Source organism: Crocodylus porosus, unplaced genomic scaffold (assembly GCF_001723895.1).
Source record: "Crocodylus porosus isolate Cpor-Errol unplaced genomic scaffold, CroPor_comp1, whole genome shotgun sequence".
In the NCBI taxonomy this organism is placed as follows: Eukaryota; Metazoa; Chordata; order Crocodylia; family Crocodylidae; genus Crocodylus; species Crocodylus porosus.
The window spans coordinates 8,386,114-8,410,466 of record NW_017728939.1 but is presented as its reverse complement, the minus strand read 5'-3'; the positions used below and the strand labels follow the sequence as shown (position 1 = coordinate 8,410,466).

Here is a 24,353-nt window from a genome sequence, read left to right as displayed (position 1 = left end):
TAGTGCACTTCTCGCAATGCCCCTGGGAAGCAGGAAAGCCTTATTCCCCTTTAAATATGGGAAAAGGAGATTTAGGGAACCCAAGTGACTTGCCTGAGGCCACCTAGGAAGTCTGTGGCAGGTGGAACTGAGCCTGGGTGCTCTGTAGCAAAGGCTACAGTGGCCTAACCACTGGCATGTCCTTCCTGGGGCCCTGTTTTGAGCCCATGTAATGAAATGTGGCTGGTGAGACGCTTGCCAATGGGGCAGTGGATTGAGACCTGCCACCTGTCACACAGACCATGGAGTGATCAGAAATGGGCGGTGTGTTTTTCATACGCTCCCACCGTGGATGGGATTGAAATCCCTGCCTGAGGTGGATGGCTGTAACTGTTCTCCTGGGCAAGCCGGTTCCCTGCAGTTTGGAGGTTTTTCAGGCTGTGAAGGAGCTTTCTGCTCTGGTTGTGCATAGTCAAGAGAGGGGTATTTGTGTGGTTCCTGTTCCTGGTTTGAGTGACACGGCCAGGCCAGCCCACAAAACACTCTGCTCTGGCTGGGCCTGCAGCCATGGAAACAGCCAGGGACACTTTCAGAAAGCAGCTCCAAGAAGGGACGGGAGCACAAAGGCAGCCAGGCAGCAAGTGCTTGTATTTTGCACAGGACTCCAGGGGCTTTCGTCCTCTGTGCTTTGCCTGGTGCAGGTCACCCTGCTGCTTTATGATCTGTGGATTGTGGGTGGTCCACAGGGAATGAGGTCCACCAGATTAGCCCTGCCACCTCATGCCAAGAACGTGGTGGTGTATCGCAATGGAGACCCCTTCTTCCAGGGCAGGAAGTTTGTGGTTAACCAGCGCCAGTTCCTCACCTTTGAAGCATTTCTGAACGAGGTCACCAGCACCATCCACGCGCCCGTGGCAGTGAGGAATATCTACACCCCCAGGCAGGGCCACCGGGTCATGGAGCTGGGGGAGCTGCAGAATGGGTGCCAGTACGTGGCAGCTGGCTTCGAGAGGTTCAAAAGGCTTGAGTGAGTTGCTTCGGTCTCCAGGTGGAATAAGGGGGATCCCTTGGGAGGGGGCAAGAAGGAAGGGCGTCACTGTGCACTTTCAAGCAGGCAATGCTTTGAAAGGTGGTTGGTGGTGTTGAACTGAGGGGCACAAACTTGGGTTTCCTTTATAGGACCGCTGGCCAAGGAACACGACCGTCCTATGTCTGTGCGGATGCACAGCCAGGTTCCCAGGGTCCTGCTGACACCCCGCACAACCCCTGTGTGCCCATTTCATTCCCTCTCCTCTATCAAAGGGCATTTAGCTGCAGCCACGAGTATGTTGAAATTTCGTGATGCTGCTTGCTTTTTGTGCCAATAGCTTGCATGTCTGCTTTCTGCTCTACCTGCTCATTTCAGGCCACCTGTTCTAAATTGCACGGGGGAGCCAGCAGTCATGTTTTTAATACTCTGGGTTTTAAAAAGCCTGTCAGTGGAGCCCTGCAGCTGGGAAGGGCAAGGTCTGGTTGTTTGCCATTCCTTTACTTGTTGGGTTCTGTTGTAAATATTTGCATATGCGCTAGCTGAGGGCTGACACATACATGGGAGTCATTTTTCATTTGGTAAGGGGAATTTCTCTTTTCTTCAGCTGATATGATCGTAAGAATGAGCTGAAAATAATCAACTGAAAAAACACGTTCTTTGCCAGGTTGTAGCGATCTGCGAGGCATCTCTGTTGTGCAGAAGTCGGGGACAGTCGGGGCTTTGTGCTACCAATTTCCAGCACAGCTTTCCTTACCTGTGCCCCCCTCTGATGAGTTGTCCCCATTCTGCTGGGTCCCTTAAATTTCATATGGCCCTGAGACGTTCAAACAGGAACTAAAAACATGCTGACCTGGGGTGGGGTCCTTCCTGTCGTAACTCATCTGTGGGATTTCATCATGGGTGAATTTGGCCCCAAAAGCCCACGCTGAGTTCTGTTGAGGAAACTGTTGAGCATCATGAATTGAAATGCTTGGAGCCTTGGGCTCGAAGGCTGAAACATGGAATTGGTGAGGGGGATGTGACGTGGCGCAAATGCCTTCTGCCGAGGAACCGGGAACTCTCTGTTGGTCGGGAATTTTAAATGTAATGGTTCTTATCCCAGCTGATGTTCTGGAGACTGGATGAGGTGGAAAGGCGAAAAGGAGCTAAAATACACTTCTGATAGCCATGTAGGAAGCCTACAACACGTGGCACCTAAAGGGCCCAAGTGCGAGCAAAGCTAGGCTGCTGTTGCCTTCCAAGTGAATTGGCTCAGGTGTGTTTGCAGGGGTGATGAGACTGGTTAACAATGTTCCTGTCCTTCGTGCTATTGAGTACCGAAGTAGTGAACGCCCCGCGTACAGGGTCTCTTCTGACCTCTTTCAACAAGTCAGGAGCTGCAGTGTGCCCTGGAGGTCCAGCAGTCCAAATTTCAGTTTGGTCCATGCTGTTGAGACCACTCAGAGTGAGGGGATTTAAAGCTCATTCTGTATAAAGAAAGCTTTCTTGCCAGATTTTGGCTGCTCAGAGGAAACAGGACAGTGTGGCTATGCCTGTGTGTGAATCCAGATCCTTCCCGGGTGATCGAATGTTGTCTGGGGCAAGAATAGGGCATTGCTTAAGGTCTGTCCCTTTCTCTTTTACAGGGGTAGTTTAGACTGCTGCTGAGCCCCCAATCCAGGGGGACTGGTTGCCTGACTTTTGCTTGGCCCCTACCATTGGCCTGTTCATCCTGAGAGACCCAACCAGGGGCTAAAATTCTAGTTGTGCTAGCTCTCGGGGTCACGGCCGTCTCACCGTTCCACGGTGCCCCAGGGAACGTGGCCTGGGAGTGTGCTAATTATCTTCTCTCCATTTTTACAGCTATTTAAATCAGGGATTGAAGCAGCTGAGTGGGACTAGGAAGAAAAATGGCATGCAGGTGAGTCCCTTTTAGGGTGGGGTGTGCACGTGTGCAATTGTCTTGAAATAGCAGCTGCTGCTAGGCCTCATCACTGCGAGCCTGTTCCCCCAGCAGAAGGCAAGGTCTGGGGTTAGGATGCTTGCTACTTAGCCGACAATGGGGCGACTTTTTTTGCTGGGGGCTGGTTTTTGTACAAGGCTGACTGTAGAGCTGGGTGCTGGCAAGAGCAGCTTTCAACTGTCTGAAGGGCAGATCCAAAGAGGATGGAGCTGGGCTGTTCTAGGTGGTGACAGATGACAGAACAAGGAGCAATGGGCTCAAGTTGCAGCAAAGGAAGTTGAGGTTGGACATCAGGAGAAACTTTCTCACTAGAAAGGTCTGGAACAGTCACCCGGAGAGGTGGTGGACTCTCTATCCCTGGAGGCTTTGAAGACCGGGGTAGACAAAGCCTTGGCTGGGATGATCTATTGGGGCTCGCCCTGCTTTGAGCAGGGGTTGGACTAGGTGACCTCCTGAGGTCCTTTCCAACCCTCATTTTCTCTGATTTTCTGTGATTCTCTGAGAGATCTGCCTGTGGAGGTGACAGTCTACACACCCAGGAGCTAGCGCTGGGTGGGAAGAGGAGCTCTCCTGCTGATCTCTCCCAAGCGTCCGCAGCCAATGAGGACACTGTTTGTCAGAACCAGGAGCAGGCTGTGGTTAGAAACGGCCTTGACGGTCTGTTTTCCACTTTGCTCCCCCCTCTTTAAACAGTAATGGCACTGAGCAGCCCGTCCGAACCCAAGCTGGGGGAGGACAGCAAGCCTGAGTCATTCAGGAGCAGGGGAAGGGGTGGCAGTGGATGGGAATGCTCGGGTTGAAGGCAGCCGCGTGCCCCAGCAGGACGGTAGTCGATGGGATGTCATGCGTGCGACGGTGCTGTTTCACGTGCAGTCCCTCTCCCTCGTTAGCACCGCAAGCCTGATCTGTACACAAGAGCTCCTTGCCCCTGGCAACGCCACAATGCGCCCGGCCATGCCACTCCATTGTGTTGATGCCTGCATGGAGCCGCTCCCAGGCCTGGCTGTTTGACAACAAGCCTCACCTAGCAGCACGGGGACCCTGAGCCAAGTTAGGAGGTGCCACCTGGTTGGGGCCCTGCTGGGAGGGTGGAGGGCAGAGACCTGCAAGGCGTGTGTGACATGTTTGTGTGATGAACTTGGCCTCCAGGTCCGCCCTGTCGCTCCCCAGAAGCTGACTGTGTCGGCGCGATGGCAGAAGCCTGCCCGTCTGCCCTGTGTGATCCAGTGAGTGTCTCTCAAGGGGCCGTGGGGAGCAGAGAGTCTCTGGGGGCTTGGAGGAGGGGGTTGCTTTGCGGCCCGAGGAGCTCCGACACCTGCAGCGCCAGCATGCACAAGCCGAGCGCTGGCTGCTTGCTGGCGTTGCTGACATACAGACTAAGCTGCTGGGGGCCCTCAGGGTCGTTGTTGTGCACGTGGGGCTGCGAGCACGAGTAGGAACACAGGCTCATGCAAACGCATCTGGATCTTTTGAAGTGTTTTCCGGAACGGGGACTTGCTGAGCCCCCCTTTCCGCCTGCTCCTCTCCAAGAGCACCCTGCTGGAGTGGGACGGCGTCCTGGGGCTGCTGACGGAGAAAGCCAGCCTTCGCAGCGGAGCTGTCCGAAGGTGAGTCCCCAGAAACGGCACCGTTGGCTCAAATTTCCGTGCAGCTGTTTGGCCTAGGTGAGGAGATGTGGCAGGGGGCTGAGAGTTGCGATGCCAGGCTCTCACCTGTTTCTGCTCCTGATCTGCCCCGTGGCCCTGGAGCTCATGCAAGGGCCTGTGTGAGGGCTAGGGTGTGTGGTGAGCACGTGGTAACGAGGAGGAGCAAATTGTTTTCCTTTCTGTTATGCTTTATTCATGCTGGTGGGGGGCAGGTTGTGTTGGACAAGAGTTTGCAGAGTAGAGAGATTAAGATAAAGGTTTGCTGACACCTGGAGGCAACTCTGAAATACCACACTGACCCCTGGCATCGTAACCCCACCAACTTGGAGCCTGTGATAAACTTAGCCCATGCTCCCAGAGGATACCGTGCCTCTTGCCACTGCCCAAACTGGCTCAGTGCTTGAGCTCCGAGGAGACTGATCCTTTTTTTTTTTTCCCAGAGCCCGCACTCCTGCGCCACCCCCACCTGGGCTGCCAGCCAGCTGGGCACCGCTTGAGGTCCAGACAGAATTCTCTCCTGTTTTCTGCATTCTTCCGCCGGTTTCCTTGCTCCCTTTTTCCCCCCCTCCCAGGAGCATTTGCTGCCTTTGCTACATACCCCTCACCTGTCCCACTGAAGCTCTTCCTAAACTTCTTGTCACCTTCTCGCCGCAGGCTCTGCAGGCTGGATGGAGTTGCAGTGTCCAGTGGTGAGGAGCTGGTGAACGGTGGTTACTACGTGGCTGTTGGGACTGAGAAGTACAAAAACTTGCCCTACTTTGAACTGCTGGTGCCTGAAAATTCTGCCCAGAGGGTGTTCTGGTGAGTAGGCAGGGACCCTGGACTTGATGTTGGTGCTGAAGTTAAGAGTAACCTTTTATGGGAGTAAATGGGGAAGGGAAAATAATAGGACCCAATGGCTGTTTGTATTTCTCAAAAAATTAAAATACTGTGTCACAGTCTCCAAAAGTAGGTGTCTTCTCAGCACTCAGTTTGAGATGCCTGTGGACTTGATTGCTTCACCCAGGGCTTTGGCATTACAGCCACTTGGCAGCTCTGAAAAAGGCTGGGCACCAACAGACAGGGTCAGGCCACAGCTGGAGTACTGCATCCAGTTCTGGGTGCCACACTTCAGGAGGGATGTGGACAACATGGAGAGGGTCCAGAGGAGATCCACTCGCATGATCGGGGCAGCAGGGCAGGCCCTACGAGGAGAGGCGATGGGACCTGAACCTGTTCAGCCTCCACAAGAGAAGGCTGAGAGGGGATCTAGTGGCCTGTTACAAACTAGTCAGAGGGGCCCAGTGGGGAATGGGAGAGACCCTGTTTCCCTGAGTGCCTCCCAGAGTAACAAGGAATAACGGCCATCAGTTGTTTGAGAGTAGGTTCAGACTAGATATCAGGAAGCGCTACTTCACGGTCAGGGTGGCTAGGATCTGGAACCAACTTCCAAGAGAAGTAGTGCTGGCTCCTGCCCTGGGGGTCTTTAAGAGGAGGCTAGATGCATACCTTGCTGGGGTTGTTTGACCCCAGTAGTCTTTCCTGCCATGGCAGGGGGTCGGACTTCATGATCTGCGGGTTGGACTTGATGATCTGCTCAGGTCCCTTCCGACCCTAGAAACTATGAAACTAGGGACTGTTAAAGTCAGTACCTGCCACCAGACCACACCTGGGCCAAAATCATCTAAAAGAAAGATCTCAAATGTCAAGTGATTTCCAGCAGTGCTGGTGTAGCGTGATTGGAGCCCGGCCTGGGAAGTCTGAGACGACTGGTTGGAAACTGGGAACCAAACACTCATAGTCTGTCCTCCCCTTGCAGAATTGTTCATGATTTAAACCCAGGGAACAAACAGCTATTGCCACATGCTCACATCCCACTGACAAATCTACTCTGGGAACTCTGAGACATAAATCCCTGAATATGTTCCTGCTTTGGGTTCTCCTGTGAATGTGTTTGGGAACTTGAGTCTCATTATCCAGATAATGATAGAAATAGGGGAGGAGCGAAGGAAAGACTCTGATTTTTATCAAGCTTTTTAGAATTGGGAGTTGGTTGTTCTGATCACATCCAGTAACTCTCCCTGCCAGCATTCAGAAGAAGCATGAAGGTGGCTCAAGCTCCCCAGCAAGAATGATAGCATGAGCCAACACACAGTCGTCTTGGCTGGCTTGGGGTTGGCAGCAGCCTATGAAGCCTTTTGTCTTCTGAAGAGTCCAGCTCTGCACTGACTAAGTGCATTTTCAGCCATTCGCTGGCTGCTTGGCAGCCCATGGGAAACAAATGGTGGAAACGTTTGGAGCGCAGTGGGCTTTTACATCATGAACAGCACAGCCAGCAGGGAAGTAAGGGACCGAATGTTTCCTGGAGCATGAGGTTCCCCCCTCCGGGCAGGGCTGAGGCTCACTGGGCTATTGCTGTGCGTCATCTATTTGGTTTGGGGAGAACAGCCTCCACTGCTCAGTGTCAGGGGGCATAGTTAACATGTGTGTGGGGACTGCAATTGGGTTAGGGAAGTGAGTGGGTGTGCAGAGTTGCAGGGGAGTGGGTGCGTTTATTGTAACGGGTGCATGGTTTCTTAGTGTGGTTTAAGGTGTGTGATGGAAAGTTTTATGCTAGAAGATGTGTGTGTATAGGTATATATGTGTATGTGTGTGTATATATATATATATGTATGTGTGTGTGTGTATGTTCTTTTTAAGTGCAGTTTTGCACACATACACCACCCCCCACCTCCCCCAGTCCTCTGCCTCTTTAAATGCTCTTGATCTTAACATGCTGAGATCTTGCCTTTTCTGTCGCAGGAGCCATCCCAATAACAGGCGCGGGATCCGCAATGAAGGAGTAAGTGGCTTAGTTTTTATAGGCAGCTGCCTTGGTGCTACAGCCCAAGGGTTGTTCTGTTTAGACAGAAGTTTGAAGGAGTGGATGCAGCAGAAAGCTGCCTGGGCCAATACAATATTGTCTGGTTATTAGCTGTAACAGCTGAAGGGAAGCCAGTACCTCTCCATTCCTATACTGGTAGTAGCATTGTTCCCCCTTAGCTGTCCCAGTGTATCTGCTCTCCATCCCTGCTCCTTGTAACCGGCCAAGCTTGCATGGTCCTACCTTTGCTGAGCTGGCATCCCTCTGCTCAAGCATCACCTCCACACACTACGTTGATCCCCACCTTTTGAGCACGTTCTGGGCTGATCAATACACCAGGGGCTGGCAGAAGTGAATGCTTTCCACTATACCACCACTTCTTGCACGTGGACACCTGCCCATGTCCTAGCTGAGCTTACAACATGGCCACTGTGAAGGCAGCAGTGGGGGCAGGGATTGGGGAATTGTGGGGAAAGAAGAGGATTGGGGATCAGGTAGAAATTCTGGTACAAGGGCAGATCACACCAATAGGATTACACCGAACTCCATCTGGGGGGAGATTGGGATCCAATGATATGGGGTAGGAGCAGTGGTGGGACAAACCCAATTCACTCTGACAATCCAGAGTGGCAAGGGCAGGAGAGCTCTTGGGATGGGGAAGCTGCTATACAGAGATCTCAGCTACAGCAGTGAGACATATTTGAATACTCCCATGAAGGCTGGAATTGCCCCAGTAAATCCAGGCCTGTGTGTCCATCTCATTCCCCTTATTGTAACTTTCTCTGTTCTCCTCCCCAGTTTAGTAAATTCCACGCCACTTCCCAGGACGGAGCCAGTGACTCTGCCCTCCTCGAACCTCCACAACAGGTAACAGCTACAGCCTGACCCTTGCTATTTGGGTCACCCAGAGGGTTTTGTTGAAACGTACTTTTCAGGACTGACGTTATGGCATTGGACTAGTCACAGCTGAGGCGCGTGGGGCAGATGGTCCAGGGTCTCTGTCACTTGTGCTGTGGAATTTTCACAATTAGGCTGGGGATTCTCAGCTGGGGAGTTGTGGCACCCTGGGGTACCATGAGATCCTTTTAAGGGTGCTATACAATATTTACAGTATTAGGTGTGTGAACAGCTGTGTACAATAAACCCAGAGACTTCCAGTAGGGCTCCAGAGTGTCAAAACCACCCTGCCCTGTTGTCGGCTTTCCGAGTTCCTTGCAGCAGAAGAATTGCTCTAGTATTTTCTTCTGCAGTTAAGAAATTAGTTAAAGTGATGAGCTGGCGTCTTCTGAGAGCTGCCTCGGGTCTAAAAAGAGCCAACTGTGTTGGATTAAGGTGTCTGCTGTGAATATTGATTTCAGCTGGACAGCCGCAGGGTACAGTCCACAGGAGCTGCAGAGAAGGACGAGACCCCTGTTCCCTCCCTGATGGTACGCAGGCCAGCCAGGAGATATCCACACAGGGAGGAAGAGTCAGTCTTCCACACCAAACCTACCCGTGCAGGGCAAAATAAGAAGAGTCGCAGGAACACCCCACACTGGCTTGATCAAGGTAAAGGAGTCCCACGTGTGCTTCAAAGTGATAGGGAATGGCTCTAGTTTGATGCTAGGGAGCAAGAGGTCCAACCTGGAAGTGCTTAGGAGAGATAATGACACCTTGTTGATGCTATTTTCATTCAACTTCCTTCATCCCCAGCAACAAATATTCCATGAATGAGACTCTTCTGGAGACCTGAATCAAGACAGAGTTCTGCAGGCTTATCTGGAGTGACGCTACTGAATTGCATGCAAACATTTAAAAGCATAACACGTGGGAAGCAAATTAAACTTTCGTAATTTATTATTTATTTAATGTGCCTGAGCTCTTGGCAGTAGCCCTGGGAAGGAGCTATGACAGAGGCTGAGCTGCTATGGGACTATTAACCACTACTCCTGAACATATTCGGTGCAGTTTAACAGCTGGCTGCAAGAGAAAAAGTGGGAAAGAAACACTAGGGCTTGAGATAAGTCATGTCTTGGAAAACACTGGAGAGTTGTTGAGAGGTGGTGTCAGCATGGGAGAAGGCCTGAGCCCAAGAGATCAAAAGGACTAAAGTAATTTCAAAAGGCATGTGCTACTGGAGGGTGGGTGTAACAATGTGGCCCCAAGGGTGGCTGCGAAGCTCCCTTGTGGCCTTGCAACTCTTGCCCCACTTGGGCTTCTCCGGGCACCCTCCCTTAACCTTTACTGCCATGCCTGAATGTGTTCTATGAAGTTTAGGGAGGCTGCCTCAAGGTCCTAGAGTGATCCCCAAGCTCTCAATCAGCCAGTCTGTTTTGCCCCCTGGGGTACTCCACTGTGGCCCTCTTGGCCCTGTTAGTGCCTTGGAGGCTGCATTCGTAGCCTTCGTTCTCCCTGTAGTCATGCCCATACCTTGCAGATTAACTGGTCACTTTGGAGGGGCCCCCTGGCCCTACCACAACACTTGGCCCCCTCAGGCCACTAATCTTTGGGGCTTCAGCCTTTCTGGCTTCACCTCCTTTTCTCTGGTTGTGCCCCCCTCAGCCTAGATCCCCTGCCCCCGTCCTTAGCTTCTGGACCCTGTCCTGCCCTTCTCAGGCTCTTCAGCCCCCTGGGGTCCCAGACTCAAGCAAGGCTGCTTGCTCAGCACCCAGCATCCTAGGATCCTGACCCATGCCAGCCTGTTTTCACGTTGCTCAGCCCCCTTATGGTCCCTGACCCCTACAGGATGCTGTGCGGGGTACTTTTGGGTGCTCCTGTGGCCTTCATGCCACAGTCTGGTCCTCTGGTATCAACTTAAACACAACACAAATATGGACAATGCTGCTCCTCTCACTTGAGCAGCATTCAGCCAGAGCAAGGGTTTGTGAAACCCACTCTAAATGTTTCCTTTTGCTTTTTCACAGAAGAGGGAGGTGTTTATAAAGTGAAAGACACAAGAAAGGAGATGCGAGGGGCTCAGGAAGTGGCAGAGGATAAGCACACGATGGTGGAGCTGCCTGTGGACCAAGTAAGAGGTGTAACACCAGGGAAAAGCTAGGTCCCTTCTCTTCCAAGCAATGAAGTATCCCAGACTCTGTGGCTGCTGTGCAGTCCCTAGACTTTCTCTTGCACCAGAGGAATTGATGTCCTAGGAGATTTGCCTTCCAGGGAAACAGGCCCTTCCAAATGATCAGTAGAAAGAAGTTTTTCCTCTCTGCAATACAAGCCAGAGCTGGAATCTGAGAACTGAGTAGAGGAATCGACAGTATAGTGATGGCCTAGGTACCTTGCCTGAAGCTGAGCTCTAGCCTTGACTGTATAGGCATTTTTGCAGTTTCCCTTGAGACATGTTTATGCAACTGCCCAGGGGAGTTTCTGAAGCTAGAGAACAGCTCCATTTATTTCACCAGTTGATTTGCATTTGTAGTTCTGAGATGTTTGTGAGATCAGAGGACAGTCTTTCTGCTACACTATGAGAGGTCAGAAATTCTCCAAAGGAAAGGAGATAAGGTTTCCCTGATGCTACCTTCATTTTCTTCCTTCTCCAGAGTGCTGCAGAGACTGTGGAAGAGGAAATTATACCCAAAACCAGGCCAACTCCCCACACGAAGGTACTCAGAACAGGGGCATGTGTGTGCGTTTAGTATTAGGGGAGGGGTGCGTGTTTAATATCGTTTTGCATTCATTTCCATCCCCTGGTAGCAGTTTGCTGTGGGGACTCTTACCTGCTCTCTGCCCTCTTGTGACAGAGCTCTGTAATAGCACCTACTGCAGGCAGCTGTCCTACTCCGTCTTCTCCAGCTTCTGCTGTAAAATCAGATTAAAGTGATTTGCAGAAGTGGCTGGATCTTAGCATTCAGCACAGGTGGCTGAGCTTCTGGCCTGCACTTATACACGCTGCACTATCCAGCTGCCCTAATCTCTGAAGTGATGCAGTCTGTGCAACAAGCATTTAATGTGAGGCTTCACACACAGCAGTGACTGCCTTGGCCAAGTCTCTGCAGGATGCAGCTCAGTTAAGGAAGTACAAACCGTTCCCATTGTGCAGGTGAGGCAGTAAATTTGTGCTGATGTTCCCAGGGCTGATGGCAGCCTCCAGGCTTTGTCCACCTGACTACATATGTGGAACTGATTGCACAGATTGGTTACAAATACAAATTATTTAACTAAGGGTCTGGAAGCTTTGTCTTTAAAATCCCAGTTAAAATGCAGGAAATTATGGCTAAGAAATGAATCTGAAAGCTTGTTTCTTAACCATTTTCCATAAGGATTTAATCACATTGTGCTACACTGTAATTCTAGCCAGGTAGGGACCTGGTGGCTCCTTTGGCATCTCTGGGAGTTTTACCTTTGATCTTCAGTGGGACTGGGTCTAAGTAAAGAACTGCCTACAGAGCACTCTTGGGTGAATGTGAAGCCTTCTCCTCTGTATTTATCCTGGAGACTGGAGCAGTAGCTGCCTGCAAAGAGAACAACACCACTGCCCCCTGTGCCTGCTGATGTCATTCTAAATGGCCTTTCATCTGCTGACTCCAAGTGCTGTACAATTATTTTATCCTCTTAGTCAAATCATTCTTAAATGGGTCTTGATTCTTACCTAGCACACAGGAGGACTAAGGTACAGAGAAGTACAAGATCATGCAGTACACCCACAGGAGAGCTAGAACAGAACAGTAACCAGTATAAACCAGTATATTAGTTACATTACAAATCACCTGTGTGTTTTGTCTTTTCAAATGCAAAAAGGCTGGGACCACTCGCAGATCACAGAAGGCCTTGACAACACGAAACGACTCTAGCAACTCAGAGGTGGAAGCAAACTGAAAGATGCATTCCCTCTGTGAGTGAGATCTGAAGAGCACGTGAAGTGGCTGTGATGCAAGTGGGAGAAGTTAGCATTCTCTTTGTGCTAGTGGTAGATAACAAACCGCTTGGATTCCAGACTCCTGTAACACCACACACCACTGCCCAATCTGGGGACAGGTTAAAGTACCATGTCTGAAACTAAGTGCCTTACTGTGAAGGCTTTGGAATGTGAATGTTCAGGTCCTTGTTCTCTGAACACAAACACTTGCCTCCCTCCCTCCCTTCTCTCTAAAACGTTTGATTTGAGGGAGGAGGTGGAAACGCTGGGCCTACAGTTATAAGCATCAGTAGTCAAGGAATTAGTCTGTATCTGAACTGGAATTTTTATTTTTACTGTAAATAATAGTTCTAAGTCTTCTCTACTGAAATGTCTGCCAGGAAATGTTCTCCATATTATAGATCCTGTGTTTAAAAATGATTTTGTGGCTCTGTTTTGCTCAGGCCTGGTTCATTTCTATCCCTGCATTTGACCATCGTTAGATGAGCGTTATAACAAATCTAGTCCCAGAAGGCTCATTCTTGTTCTTAAAAAGCATCAACCTAAATCAAGGAAACCTCTTTATATAAAAATAAATAGCTATTTTATTAACCCCAGAGTCACCTGAGCAATATATTTTCTTTCCTGATAACACATGAAGGCAGAAAAGCTTTTCCTAGTCTGACGTATCCACTCCTTGGCCTGGAATGGATTGTATTCAGTCCTTAATGCAACTAGTCACAACTAGGAGTTTTGGACAACTGAGGAAGGCAGGACTGAGTGTCTGATGATAAGCACCTTTAGGAAGAGAACTGAAATTATGACGGCTGTAAGAACTGCTGTACCTGAGGTACGTCCACTTTGTTACTGTGTTGTGATCTGATAGCCCAAGGTAGAATGCCGCTGAAAAAATAGCTCGTTACTGCCTTTATGCAATGCCGTCTCATGGAGAACACTTCTACTTGGATGCTGCTGGTACCACTTTCTGAGCTGATGGAGAAAGTAACTCAATATAATATGATTCATTATCCTTTCACACTATGCTCCCATCAGAGGAGGCCTCCCAACTATGCCTGCAGCTCAGAAATCAGTCAGGGTTCTAATGAAACACAGGATATTTTTAATAGATAGTCTCACTTCTGACAAGCTCAGAGGACTTGGCAATTGACATTGTGTTGAACGCTGGACAAGACCATCTCAGAACCGTTCCTGTCCTAGAGAGCTTCCAGTGCGAGGGAGATGCAAAGAGACATTCTGAGAGAACCCAGGAGGAGTTAAAGCAGGAATCACTGAGTTTATTTCAGTCTTGATGACCCCCAAAATACTCTAAGGTTGCAATTTAACTGGGAGGGAGGCATGCATGGCTGAGCTGCAGCTACCTCTGCTAAGTCAACCGGATGGAGCATTTTCTCTGTTCCTAAGTCAGTGAGTCACCTAATTAAGAGTTGAAGTATTTTGATTTTTTTTTTTTTTTAAAAACACACTATCTGGTAAGGACACAACTTGTTAACAGTGAAACCCAGGTGCTGACTCGCACAAAAACCTCTTTGTGATTGCCACCCACTCTGCCTGGGCTTTGAAATGCCAGTGCCTCAATTAGTGCAATGGAGTAAATGCAGATTATTTCACAAGCTTCCCACAATGCCAGAGTTCTGGATACCAGGATGGAGGGCTGAAGAAAACCCAGGCATGGCTGTTTACAGAGGTCTCAAAAGCCAAGTATTCTAGGCTTGGTGTCACAGAGCAATGAAGAGAAAGAGAATCCAGCTAGAAAAGCTCACTTCTCAACAGTCAGCCTCCAAAAGGGCCCAAACCTGGACAGTGCTGCTCAGTGCTGGTTCAGGGAGGGTAGGGTACCTGCTCCCAAATACAAGCATCATCTTCTGCATGTTCTTTTCTTCTCTCTCTCTCAATATATCACTGCTTCTCATTCACAGAACCAGCTATACAGAGGGCAACCCCCAAGACGGTGAGCAGCATTCCTACCATGGCCCCTAGGGAAAAGACATGCAAAAGAAAAATTAACTCCTCTGAACTCATGAAGCTTGGGGACGTTGACTGGGGTGTGCCGATACTCCTGTTGGGACCAAAGCTGGAGGCTCCTGGCCTAAAGGGTCTTGCCCCTCTGCTCAGGGTCAGACCAATCACCAGATTGGGGTCAGAAAGTAATTTTTCTCCATGGCCAGACAGGTACAGACTGGGGCGGGGGGTGCATGAGTAGAGGACCATGCCCCCTCTCGGCTGGGGGCATGGTCCTCTACCCAGCATCTCTTGAGCATAAACTAACAACATTTCATAGAAGCAGGACGTTGGCTGCTGTAGCACACCTGCTTTACCTGTGCCAGGTTATGGTGTTAGGTCTGTGTTGTTGCAAGGTTGATGGTAATCTTACGTAGAGTTTAGATTACGGCTTGTATGAGATGATTTGGATAGGGATGTTCATGCCTCAGGCAGTGGTTTGACTAGATGAGCCCTGGAGGTCCCTCCCAGCCCTACTTTTCTATGATTTTATGATAAGCTTCAAGACAAGTCCATCAGGTCGTGTCCTCACAGAGTCCAAGATGTTCTGGAGATCACAGTGTAAAATCTGGATGGGATCTGACTAAACTAGTACCAGATCAGACTTCATCGTTGTTGAAAGCAGATTCTAAGAGAGGTTCCCTCCACTGCTGTGCAGGATTTTGTATGTGAGCTGCCTTGCAGAATTGTACTATGGAGAGCAAATATGCTGTGCTGAACTGCATCATACTTCTTAGACAGACAAGAACCCTTTTTCCCAGTCAGGGAGACTGCATTACTGCTGTGCTAGCAACAGCTCTGTTTAAATACAAATGCAGCTATTGGCATGGGCTTACTGATGGCTATTAGCAAGTTCCAAGCAGTAGCTAATGTTCTCCAGCTTGTAGTGTTTTTATGAAGGGAACTGGTCTACACTGATGTTGCTCTATGGACTCAGATGGGAATAAAGACTCCTCATTGGTGTTTTAGGTGTGCAGGAAACATCCCTTTCTTGTACCAGAGCAATTGCTAATTCTGTTATGCATCCCTTATAACTTATCCCATGAAAACCCAAACCTGAGGTACTAGGAGCCCTCGACTCCCTGTGACTTGAGTTTCACTGCAGGAATCCTGTCCTGCCAAGTTCATCTTCCCTCCCAACAACAAGTGAAGAATCCAGTTCACTGTAAAGGATGATCATGTTTGCAACTGAGTAGCTTCCTCCCCTAAGAGACCCCCAGGACCATGTTATCTACTGTGGGGTAACACACTGTACTTCTTAGTGTAACAATAGCAAGTGACCCATAGCAGAGTTGTCCTGCTTCTGGTTTCAAGTCTCAGTCTGACAACAGTTACTAAAGATGGCACAGAGTCGTGCTATACTATGCATGATGGAGTAGGATTAGCCAAACCACTGCCCCACAGCTAAGGGAGAGGAGCTCACTAAATCCATCCCCAACCCAGGACACAGTGAATTATTTAACTACCCCTAATCTCTGCTCCTTGGATTGTGATTTACCCAGAAGACTCTGCTGAACCAGGCCACTACAAAGATTCAGGGCATGGAGTCAAATGGGTGCAGAGTGCCTATATAAAAGGACTGAGGCATGACTTACTTTTACCACCGATGTCTTCCCCAAGGACCTTTCCAGTTATTAGGGTGATGATCATAGCCAGAGAGTTACAGAGAGGAACTGCTAGGGAGAGGTCTGAAATGGAATGGGTAATATTAATGCATTAACCTGGAGTGTAATAATTACTGGTGTATGTGCCAGCTAAGTCTTTAATAAGGGAGAACACACAGCTTAAACACTAACACTTTTGTAAAATTCACGCTCAGCATTATAACTGACTTCACTGCTGCTGTTGCAATATGCCCAACTGATTGCTCTTGCCTTGAGCACAGAATTAATCTTGGATACAATTATTAATCCAGCCTGCACTTTTTGCAAACTCTCGTCCCATAGTCTCAACCCTCCCACTCCGCACGGAAAGAGGAGAGCAATCACTGACCTGCAGATGCCAATGTGACATAGTAGAGTATAGATCCACATTGGTTAAATGCAAGCGGCACCATATACTGCAAGGACAGCACAACATATCAAGTCACTGGAGAAGAAATGAGGGTAAACATAGGAAGGGATTATGTAAGGAAGGACACCAGGGATCCATGAAAGGGGTGAGAACCAGTTTTATTCTGAAAGGGAGCAGGTCCAGCATTTAGGTCATGGCTCTGCCACTGAATCCCTGTTAATGTGATAAGTTCCCCTCTGTTTTCTAGTCAGTAACGGGGGATCACCATAATTTCTTAGGAGAGGTGGGAGGCAACTTGGTTAACGAATAGCTGCCAAGTGCTTGGAAATCCTTGGAGGGAAAGTAGCGTCCTGCGCAAGCTAAATGAAATGTCACAAAATGTCAAAATCAAACGAGCAGTGCTGTCGATCCCAGATCACAGCAATGTGGCCAGGAAAATGCACAGTAAAACTTTAGACAGTAAGTTTAACAGTAAGTTACAGCCATTCAGCGTGCTCCCTACCCAGGAGCCCCCGCTCCAGGGGAGAGCATTGTACCTTGTAATTGAGGAAAAGGAATCTCATTTCTGCAAACAGCTGGAGTAGCCGGGTCTCTCGCTTCACCTTCTCCAGCCCCTCTGTCCCCGTCTTCAGGAACGGGTTGGTCCCTCCCCACAGAACAGCCACAAGGACGAGCATGGACACTTCCCCTGTAACGTGACCAGAGACTGCCGCGGGTCAGGGGGGATCCGTGTGCCGTGATACAGATGCCTCCCTTTAGTGCTTGAATTATTGCTGGAGCCCGAGGCTGACCCTTGGCCCCTGCTCCAGAAGGGCAGGTTGGTCACGTCCTGAACATCCGTCCTGTGCCTGCCACCCCCATCACTTTCTGCCCCAAGTGCCACTCTCATCCCCTTCCTGATCTGCTACTCTGCTTTCTGCTCCTTGCTCCGTACCCCCTGCCTGATGCATCCCCTTGTGGGTGTGCTCAGCTCCCTTGGCCCTGGTCCCTGCTCTTACTGCTTGCATTAAGCTCTGCTGTTTTCCACGCGGTCTCACCTGCTTGGACAGCTCCCCGCTCCCAGACATCTTCCTCCCTTCCCTTCCACTGTTTCTTCCCAAGCCCCTTCCCCAGGGAGCCTCCTGCCAACCATCTGGCCAATGTCTTTGGAGATCAAAACGATCGCTGCTGTCGCATCAGGAGTCTGAGGAGGGTCGTGAGCTGCTTGGCCCAGAGCCCTTTAATATCGGCTGTGTCACATGGCCAGTGCACTTGGCGTGTAAGTGTTAGTGGCATTGGCGCCGTTTGTTAGTAAATAATTAGAAGCTTTAACCACCAGTGGCAGGCGGAGAGGCTCAGCCAGACAGGAGCTGTCGTAAGTGTTGTCCGACCAAGTAGCCCAGACCTCTCTGGACTAGTCAGTCTCTAAGGTGCTGCAGCCCCTGCCTCCTGCCTGATTTCAGGTCCAGATGGAAATCAGGTGGGGCGTTGGGAGAAACAAGGAGTACCGTCCACGTGCGGGAGGGACACAGGGCTCCTGCAGTTGGTTCCCTGCAGGGCCCTGACTCGGGGAGGAGGGCACCTTTTTGGCAGGCCACAGGTGAGCCCCGCACCCCCGGCAACTCCGTTCCCACCCGCCTGATGCACTGCTCCGTCTGACCCGCTGCTCTGCTTTCCGCCCCCTGCCCGATCTGCTGCTCCGCTTCCTGCCTGCACTCCCTGGGCTGCCGCTCTGCTTTCTGTTCCATACTTCATCTACTGCTCTGCTTTCTGCTCCCCCACTCCCTGTCCGATTCGTTGTTCTGCTTTCTCCTCCCTGTCTGATCTGCTGTTCTGTTTTCCGCTCCCTGCCCTACCGGGGCGGGTCCCAGTGTCGACCACCCGCCCGGGGGGCAGGTGCCCGAAGGGTCCGGAAGCAGGAAACTCACCCAGCGGAGCCATGGCAACACTGCCTTCACTTCCGGCCTCCGCGCTCTCTGACCTGGAAGTGGTTGCCACTCTTCCTCTTCCGCCCCGCGCTCTGGTGTAGAAGGGGCGCCGCCATGGTGGGTGCGCGCGGGGTGTTGGTGTCGGTGGCGGGGCGGGGGAGGCCGGGCTGGGCCGGGCGCGGGGGTGGCCGGCGGGACTCGGGGCTGACCCGCTCTGTCCCCGTAGAAGCCGATCCTGCTGCAGGGCCACGAGCGCTCCATCACGCAGCTCAAGTACAACCGCGAGGGAGACCTGCTTTTCACCGTCGCCAAGGACCCCGTGAGTGTCCGCCCGCACAACCGGAGCGGCCCCGCCCAAAACAACCCCTCGCCGCTCTGCCCGAGCCCGGGACACGTGTTTTGGTTTCCACCCGCCCCCGGGCTGAGGCTTGTCCCCCCCCGCCTACTTCATAGTCGTTAGGGGCTGGACGGAGCCTTGCAGGTCGTGGGGCCCACCCCTCCCAGTCCGTTCTTTAACCCCAGGTGTCTTCCTGCCTGGGGCGGGGCTGGGCCCGATCCCGTCCAGCCCCCAACATCCATGAATCTCGTTCCCCGGTCCAGCTGCCACCTTGACTGATAAGCATATTTCTTCCTCCCGTGTTTCTATGCGAGGCAGCCGCTGTATGTCAGTCTCTCGGCACCTGTCGGATGCTTTCTCTGAGCCTGTTTCTACGTCCCAACAGGCCCCCATCTCTGCCCGGCATTTGGCGTATTCTTGTCTGCCCTCATACAGCGCCAGCCGCCGGATTTTGTAGGGACGTTGGCATCTCGTTAGCGCAAGGAATGCAATGAGTTTCTTGTGCGCTTGTTGTCTTTGTAACTCGGCATCTTGCATCTACATCCCCCATTCCTCATTTCCTCCCAGCGCTGCGGCCCATTTGGGCTGCGATAACCTGCCTCTTGCATTTGTGTGTGCTGCGGTGCAAGCCTTGAGATCCTCCATGCAGTTTCATGTTTGGTGCTAAGTGGCATTTGCGTACCCAGCAATAGCAGGTAAAGCGGATGCTCAGTTTCCTTCTGTTGTTCCTCCAGATTGTCAATGTTTGGTACTCAGTCAACGGAGAGAGGCTTGGCACTTACAATGGTCACACAGGAGCTGTTTGGTGTGTGGATGCAGACTGTATCCTTTGGTTCCCGCAACCTGTCTGTCTGTCGTCTTCAGGTTCTTCTCCAGTGCAATCATTGGGATCTTTGTCCAAACTGGTATCGTACTCTTTTCTTTACTCTCTGCTGTATTTTCCCCCCTTCTTTTGAAATGAGAAATGGTCTGCGTGCCATTGTGCCCTGGCCACACTTATCCTTCACCACTGCAGGCTGATATGACATACTCGGGTTGCTGGTGAAATTTGGGGTTCCTGGAAGATCATTGCAAAGCGATCTTCTGTTGCCACTGCAGACAGTAGTTGATAAATGCAAAGCAAAAGCTTGTCTGAATGCGAGAGGAGCCTGGTTCGCACGGCACGAATATTTGGCCGCAGCATCGTGGAATAAAAGTTACTTAACGTGCATCTGTCGCATTCCTGATGTGTGCACTGAAACTGTTACCTGTCCTCTGTGTGTCTGTGTCCTACTCTAGTATGTGAACATTGGCTCCTTTGAGGTGATGGGCACTAAGACTTTGTTGACATTCCTTAAGTAGTGGTTCAGGGGACACGAGGCATGTGCTTACAGGCTCTGCAGACAACTCCTGCCGGCTCTGGGACTGTGAAACAGGTAAGACAAGCTATTGGGGAGAGGATCTTTCAAGCCTTTCATTAGAGCACAGCTGAGTCCATGAACTGGGGAGTAGCAGGGTGATGTGTTGGCTTCTCACTTCAGCAAAGGCGCATTTAAATTTACCTTAGGCCACTCGTGGAAGGGTGTGCTTGTGTTCTGATTCCTACCTGCTAAGAAATATTTTTGCCCTCTTCACTATCCAAACTGATCTGATTTGATGTCTTCAGCCTGGAATTGGTACTGAGGTGATGCTTGTGGTGGGGAAACTTGCACAGACGCACTCACCTTATCTCTGACCAGAATGGTTGGTCCTTGCTTTGTGAGTGCATAATTTATCCAGCAACTTAAAAGGAGTTCTTACGTGTGTGCACCCTGGCTTTCATGAATGATATTTCAGTAGCTGAAATGGTGCCATCCCTTTGAGTAAAAGCATTTGGGTGGAGGCCTGCTGAAAGAGCATGCTTCTCTGACCTGTAGTGAAGCGTGAAGGTGCTTGTTTACCAACTTGGGAGACTGCTGTGAGACCCTCTTCATAGCCCAAAACATCACTTGCTGTGCTAGGTCACTAATCAGTGGGGACTTGAGCAGTGAGAATAGACTGGAACTTGCATTAAATGACTTACAGGTAGTTAAAACTGCTGACCACACCCTGTTCTAGTTTCCTGTCTTTGCTTGGTAAACTGTGGAATTGATGGTGTGAAACACAATGTGGTGGTCTGGAGCTGTCCACTGAGACTCTGCCCTGTGTCTAGGAAAACAGCTTGCCTTAGTGAAGACCAGCTCTGCTGTGAGAACCTGTGGGTTTGATTTTGGAGGAAACATCATCATGTTCTCCACGGACAAGCAGATGGGGTATCAGTGCTTTGTGAGCTTCTTTGACCTGCGGGACTCCAGTCAGATTGGTACGGAGCCTGAGCAGATGCCTTCGTGGGGGTGGGGAGGCTCTGATGGTACCTTCTGTCAGCAATTCAGTTGGCAGTGTTGTGCCTGAGCCACTCCTTCCTTCCCTAGAGAACGATGAGCCTTACATGAAAATCCCATGCAGTGAGTCAAAAATCACCAGTGCTGTGTGGGGCCCTCTGGGGGAATTCATCATCGCAGGACATGAGAATGGAGAGTTGAACCAGTTTAGTGCCAAGGTGAGTGTGATGCAGAGCAGGATTGCCTGAGGGCAGGGAAGAGGGCTATATGGTGGGCATCCCACAGCATGTGAGCTGGACTTTTGTGAGCTGTGGTACAGGTATGGGCAAGGGGCACTAGAGTATGATGGCTGGGGAAGGTATGTGCACCTGGGGCTCTGGTGCTGGTGGAGGGTGATCATTAATTTTGCTGCTTGTCTGGTCCCAGTCAGGGGAGCAGCTCACAAATGTCAAAGAGCACACCAAGCAAATCAACGACATCCAGACCTCACGGGACATGACCATGTTTATCACTGCCTCCAAGGACAACACAGCCAAGGTGAGACCTCTCTTGACCCACCCAGTGGCTCGAGGGCTGAGGGAGATGGCTGTTTTGGCTTCTTTTCCCCTTCCACTGTTTGAGGCTTCTCCCTAGAAACTTGTGGGTAACTGTGGACCCAAGCTTCTCTTACACCAAAGCAAATGTCTGCTTAGTGGGAACAGCCCTGTAAAGAGAGGGCTGCCTGGGCTAGATGGACAGGCAGAGGCAATCATGCCATGGTTTCGGAGCTGAGGTGGAACGGGGCACTGTGTGCTGCTCTTCTTGGAGCATGTGCAGATCTTTTTGGGACTTAAACCTTTGAATCAGGAGCCTTACCACAGACTGTTCTGGACCCGTGGCACTAATAAGCCCTGTCCAGGGGCAGAAGCTGCTGTTCAGGCTGTTGGGGGAGTGAGGCCCTTTCCAAGGTATTACCTTGGGACAGGCTGGTAGTGTTGGCTGCCGTTTCTCCCAGCTCATTCCCAGGGTCACCCCTGCACCTCTTGCCTATTAGCTCTTCGACTCCACTACACTCGATCACCTGAAGACGTTCCGGACGGAGCGGCCCGTGAACTCTGCAGCACTCTCGCCCATTTTTGACCATGTAAGTGTTTGCCTTGGAGCTGCTGCATTGTAGATGTCTCCCTTTTGGCAAGCCCTGGCATTGTGGCAAGAAAAGAAAGACTGAGGGTGGGGAGATGGGGACTCTGCCCACTGCCAGATCGTGTTCTAAAGAACATTCAGTCAATCAGTGTCTTGCATCACACTCTGATAATGGCATAATTTCCTCCATCTTTCAGGGGCAGTGCAGGGTTATTCCCTGCAATATATTCATGTCCCTTCTATACCCCCGTGCCTGCATGCAGGGCTTGCTGGTGGCTCCTCTTCTATCCCTGAACTTTAGTCAATGGTGCCTTTAGTGTTGCATCTCCAAGCTTCTTTGCTGCCCCATGGTGAGTCCTGGCACTGCAGCCTGAGATGCTGCACTAGCTCAGGAAAGGCTGATCACTGGTGCATAAGAAACTTCTTCAGCCTGCCTCAGTGGGGATGGGAGGGAGATGTGGAGAGAGACATGGCTGAATTCAAACTGTTTCTTCCGCTGTAGCTTCCAGCAGAGGTGACAGGGAGGGAAGAAGAGGGATTTACTTAGGCTGAAACCTGCAGCAGAAACCGAGGAGGATGGAACCTCCTGCCATCTTGGCGTGTCAGAGAAGAGGAGTGTGAGCAGCCTGGCTGGCTCTCAGAGTTATTTTTAGCTGCTGCCAGTCTAAGCATCTGTGCAACTGCAGCACTGGCAGATAGGAACAGCTGGAGAGGAGCTGCTATTTGGAGTGTTCCTTCCTGCCATTCCTCTGCCGGGGGAGGGGAGTGTTGCCGGAGTAAGCAGTGCAGCATGAGCCCAGGCTAGGAAGTCTGTGAAAGCCCTACAGGGATGAGTTCTAGGCCTTCTGTTTTGGGCTTGGTAAATGGTTCTCAAGTGAGTGTGGCTGAAAGGTAAGAGGTGCACAGCAGCTGTCATGGAGCTCTAGCCATGGAGATCAAGCTGACGGGAGCAGGCGTCTCATGGGTCTCTGCTTCAGTTGCTCTGCTGAGTACATGGAGCCTGATACCTGCCAGGAGTGGTCTTGAAGCAGCATCTAAGTATGTTGGCTGCTTTTTTCCCCCTTGCAGGTTGTCCTGGGTGGTGGACAGGAGGCCATGGACGTGACCACGACCTCTACTAGAATTGGCAAGTTTGAGGCAAGGTTAGTTCCTTTTGTTCCTTCAATGCCAAGGCAGATGGGGGCATGGAGGGCAGATGACAAGTGCTACTGCCTACCTTCTGAAGCAGCAGAAAGAGTTGGTCATGGAGTACGGCATGCCCTCAGACAACCCTCTCCATGCCTGACTGGGGCTCCAAGCTGCTGACCAGAGCCTCTTCCTTGTTCCCAGATTCTTCCACTTGGGTGTTGAAGAGGAGTTTGGGAGAATCAAAGGCCACTTTGGTCCAATAAACAGTGTTGCCTTCCACCCCGATGGAAAGAGGTAAGGATTTTGCTGTGGGGTTCAAAGTCACTGCTGCCTATTCAGGCTGGACTCAGGCTTTAATGGGCTACATTCCACCCCCTCCTTGCCAGCGCACCCCAGCGTTGACCTGCTTGGCCGTGTCATGATCTTGCACTGCAGTATCCTAAACCCATGGTTCATCCTGGAACACTGAGAAAGCTGCAACCCCTTGCCCCCATCCCTGTGCAGGAGGGCAGAGCCAGCCTTTCTTTTGTATATGCAGTGACTCTTAATATAGATATGACTGGGTGCCAGTGTTGTATTTTAGAGCCTGTCTGCACCAGGGCAACTGGAAAAGATGAGACCAGCCAACTAGGATCATACCTTAAACTGCTGCTCTGTGCATGCATGTAGACAGTGGGGCCTTTGGGGCGCTGACAGGGAGACTGGATTTGAGGGTGGTGTGACCTCAAAGGGACCTTGGAGTTTTGACCTCTCCTTGTTACTCCCCTGCAGTTACAGCAGCGGCGGTGAGGATGGCTACGTCCGCATCCACTACTTCGACCCCCAGTACTTCGAATTTGAGTTTGAAGCTTGAAGCACAGTCCCTGCTTCTTCCTTCATTTCCCCCCTTCCCTTTGAATTGTTTGTCATCCCCCAATCCCCATCTCCTCTCATGCAGCTGTGGCAGGGCCCAGGTTAGTCAGCTCCCATGGGAAGCAGTGGGTGCTGAGGTCATGGGTAAGCTGCGATGGGCATGGGAATGATGCTTCGTGGAGGTAGCCTTGACGGCATGTGGCCAGTAGGGATCGGTCCGCTTGTCTGCTTTGCAGGCCACTAACTTCCTGCCCTCCTTGGGGATATTTATAAATCGGTGGGAAAAGAAACTCCGAAGGAAATAATAAATATAAATCTTTCATAAACTGAGACAGTGCATCGTGGTTCTGCTGGTGGTTTGGGAAAAACCCAGTC

At 50.9% G+C, this 24,353-nt stretch overlaps 3 protein-coding genes across 3 annotated transcripts; 2 read left to right on the top strand and 1 right to left on the bottom strand.

Annotated features, from left to right (window-relative positions):
- Positions 1-174: 174 nt before the first annotated feature.
- DCDC2B (doublecortin domain containing 2B) lies at positions 175-13,733 on the top strand. Its single transcript, XM_019547815.1, has 11 exons — positions 175-1,006; positions 2,852-2,909; positions 4,101-4,177; positions 4,427-4,558; positions 5,252-5,398; positions 7,379-7,418; positions 8,238-8,306; positions 8,798-8,987; positions 10,343-10,446; positions 10,967-11,029; positions 12,165-13,733. Exons 1-11 carry the CDS (start codon positions 360-362, stop codon positions 12,240-12,242), a joined length of 1,605 nt encoding a protein of 534 aa, XP_019403360.1. The 5' UTR covers positions 175-359; the 3' UTR covers positions 12,243-13,733.
- Positions 13,721-18,228, bottom strand: TMEM234 (transmembrane protein 234). The gene is made up of 5 exons (XM_019547821.1): positions 18,201-18,228; positions 16,830-16,981; positions 16,273-16,339; positions 15,876-15,968; positions 13,721-14,255 (listed from the first exon to the last, which is right to left on the bottom strand). The coding sequence occupies exons 1-5, from the start codon at positions 18,211-18,213 to the stop codon at positions 14,179-14,181; spliced, it is 402 nt and encodes a 133-aa protein (XP_019403366.1). The 5' UTR covers positions 18,214-18,228; the 3' UTR covers positions 13,721-14,178.
- EIF3I (eukaryotic translation initiation factor 3 subunit I) lies at positions 18,219-24,283 on the top strand. Its single transcript, XM_019547816.1, has 11 exons — positions 18,219-18,317; positions 18,427-18,519; positions 19,272-19,359; positions 19,887-19,952; positions 20,708-20,857; positions 20,967-21,094; positions 21,303-21,413; positions 21,910-21,999; positions 23,067-23,140; positions 23,328-23,420; positions 23,898-24,283. The coding sequence occupies exons 1-11, from the start codon at positions 18,315-18,317 to the stop codon at positions 23,977-23,979; spliced, it is 978 nt and encodes a 325-aa protein (XP_019403361.1). The 5' UTR covers positions 18,219-18,314; the 3' UTR covers positions 23,980-24,283.
- Positions 24,284-24,353: the final 70 nt, after the last annotated feature.

Bases quoted from the DNA above. Each gene is read 5' to 3' on its own strand.
- DCDC2B (XM_019547815.1), top strand. From the start codon at position 360: ATGGCTGTAACTGTTCTCCTGGGCAAGCCGGTTCCCTGCAGTTTGGAG. The intron at 2,910-4,100 runs GTGAGTCCCTTT...CTTGGCCTCCAG, and splicing joins GGAAGAAAAATGGCATGCAG to GTCCGCCCTGTCGCTCCCCA. The intron at 4,559-5,251 runs GTGAGTCCCCAG...TTCTCGCCGCAG, and splicing joins CGCAGCGGAGCTGTCCGAAG to GCTCTGCAGGCTGGATGGAG.
- EIF3I (XM_019547816.1), top strand. The intron at 18,520-19,271 runs GTGAGTGTCCGC...TTGTTCCTCCAG, and splicing joins TCACCGTCGCCAAGGACCCC to ATTGTCAATGTTTGGTACTC. The intron at 20,858-20,966 runs GTACGGAGCCTG...TTCCTTCCCTAG, and splicing joins GCGGGACTCCAGTCAGATTG to AGAACGATGAGCCTTACATG.
- TMEM234 (XM_019547821.1), bottom strand. The intron at 15,969-16,272 runs GTCAGTGATTGC...ATTCCATTTCAG, and splicing joins TGTCACATTGGCATCTGCAG to ACCTCTCCCTAGCAGTTCCT. The intron at 14,256-15,875 runs GTAAGTCATGCC...TCTTTTCCCTAG, and splicing joins GGAAGACATCGGTGGTAAAA to GGGCCATGGTAGGAATGCTG.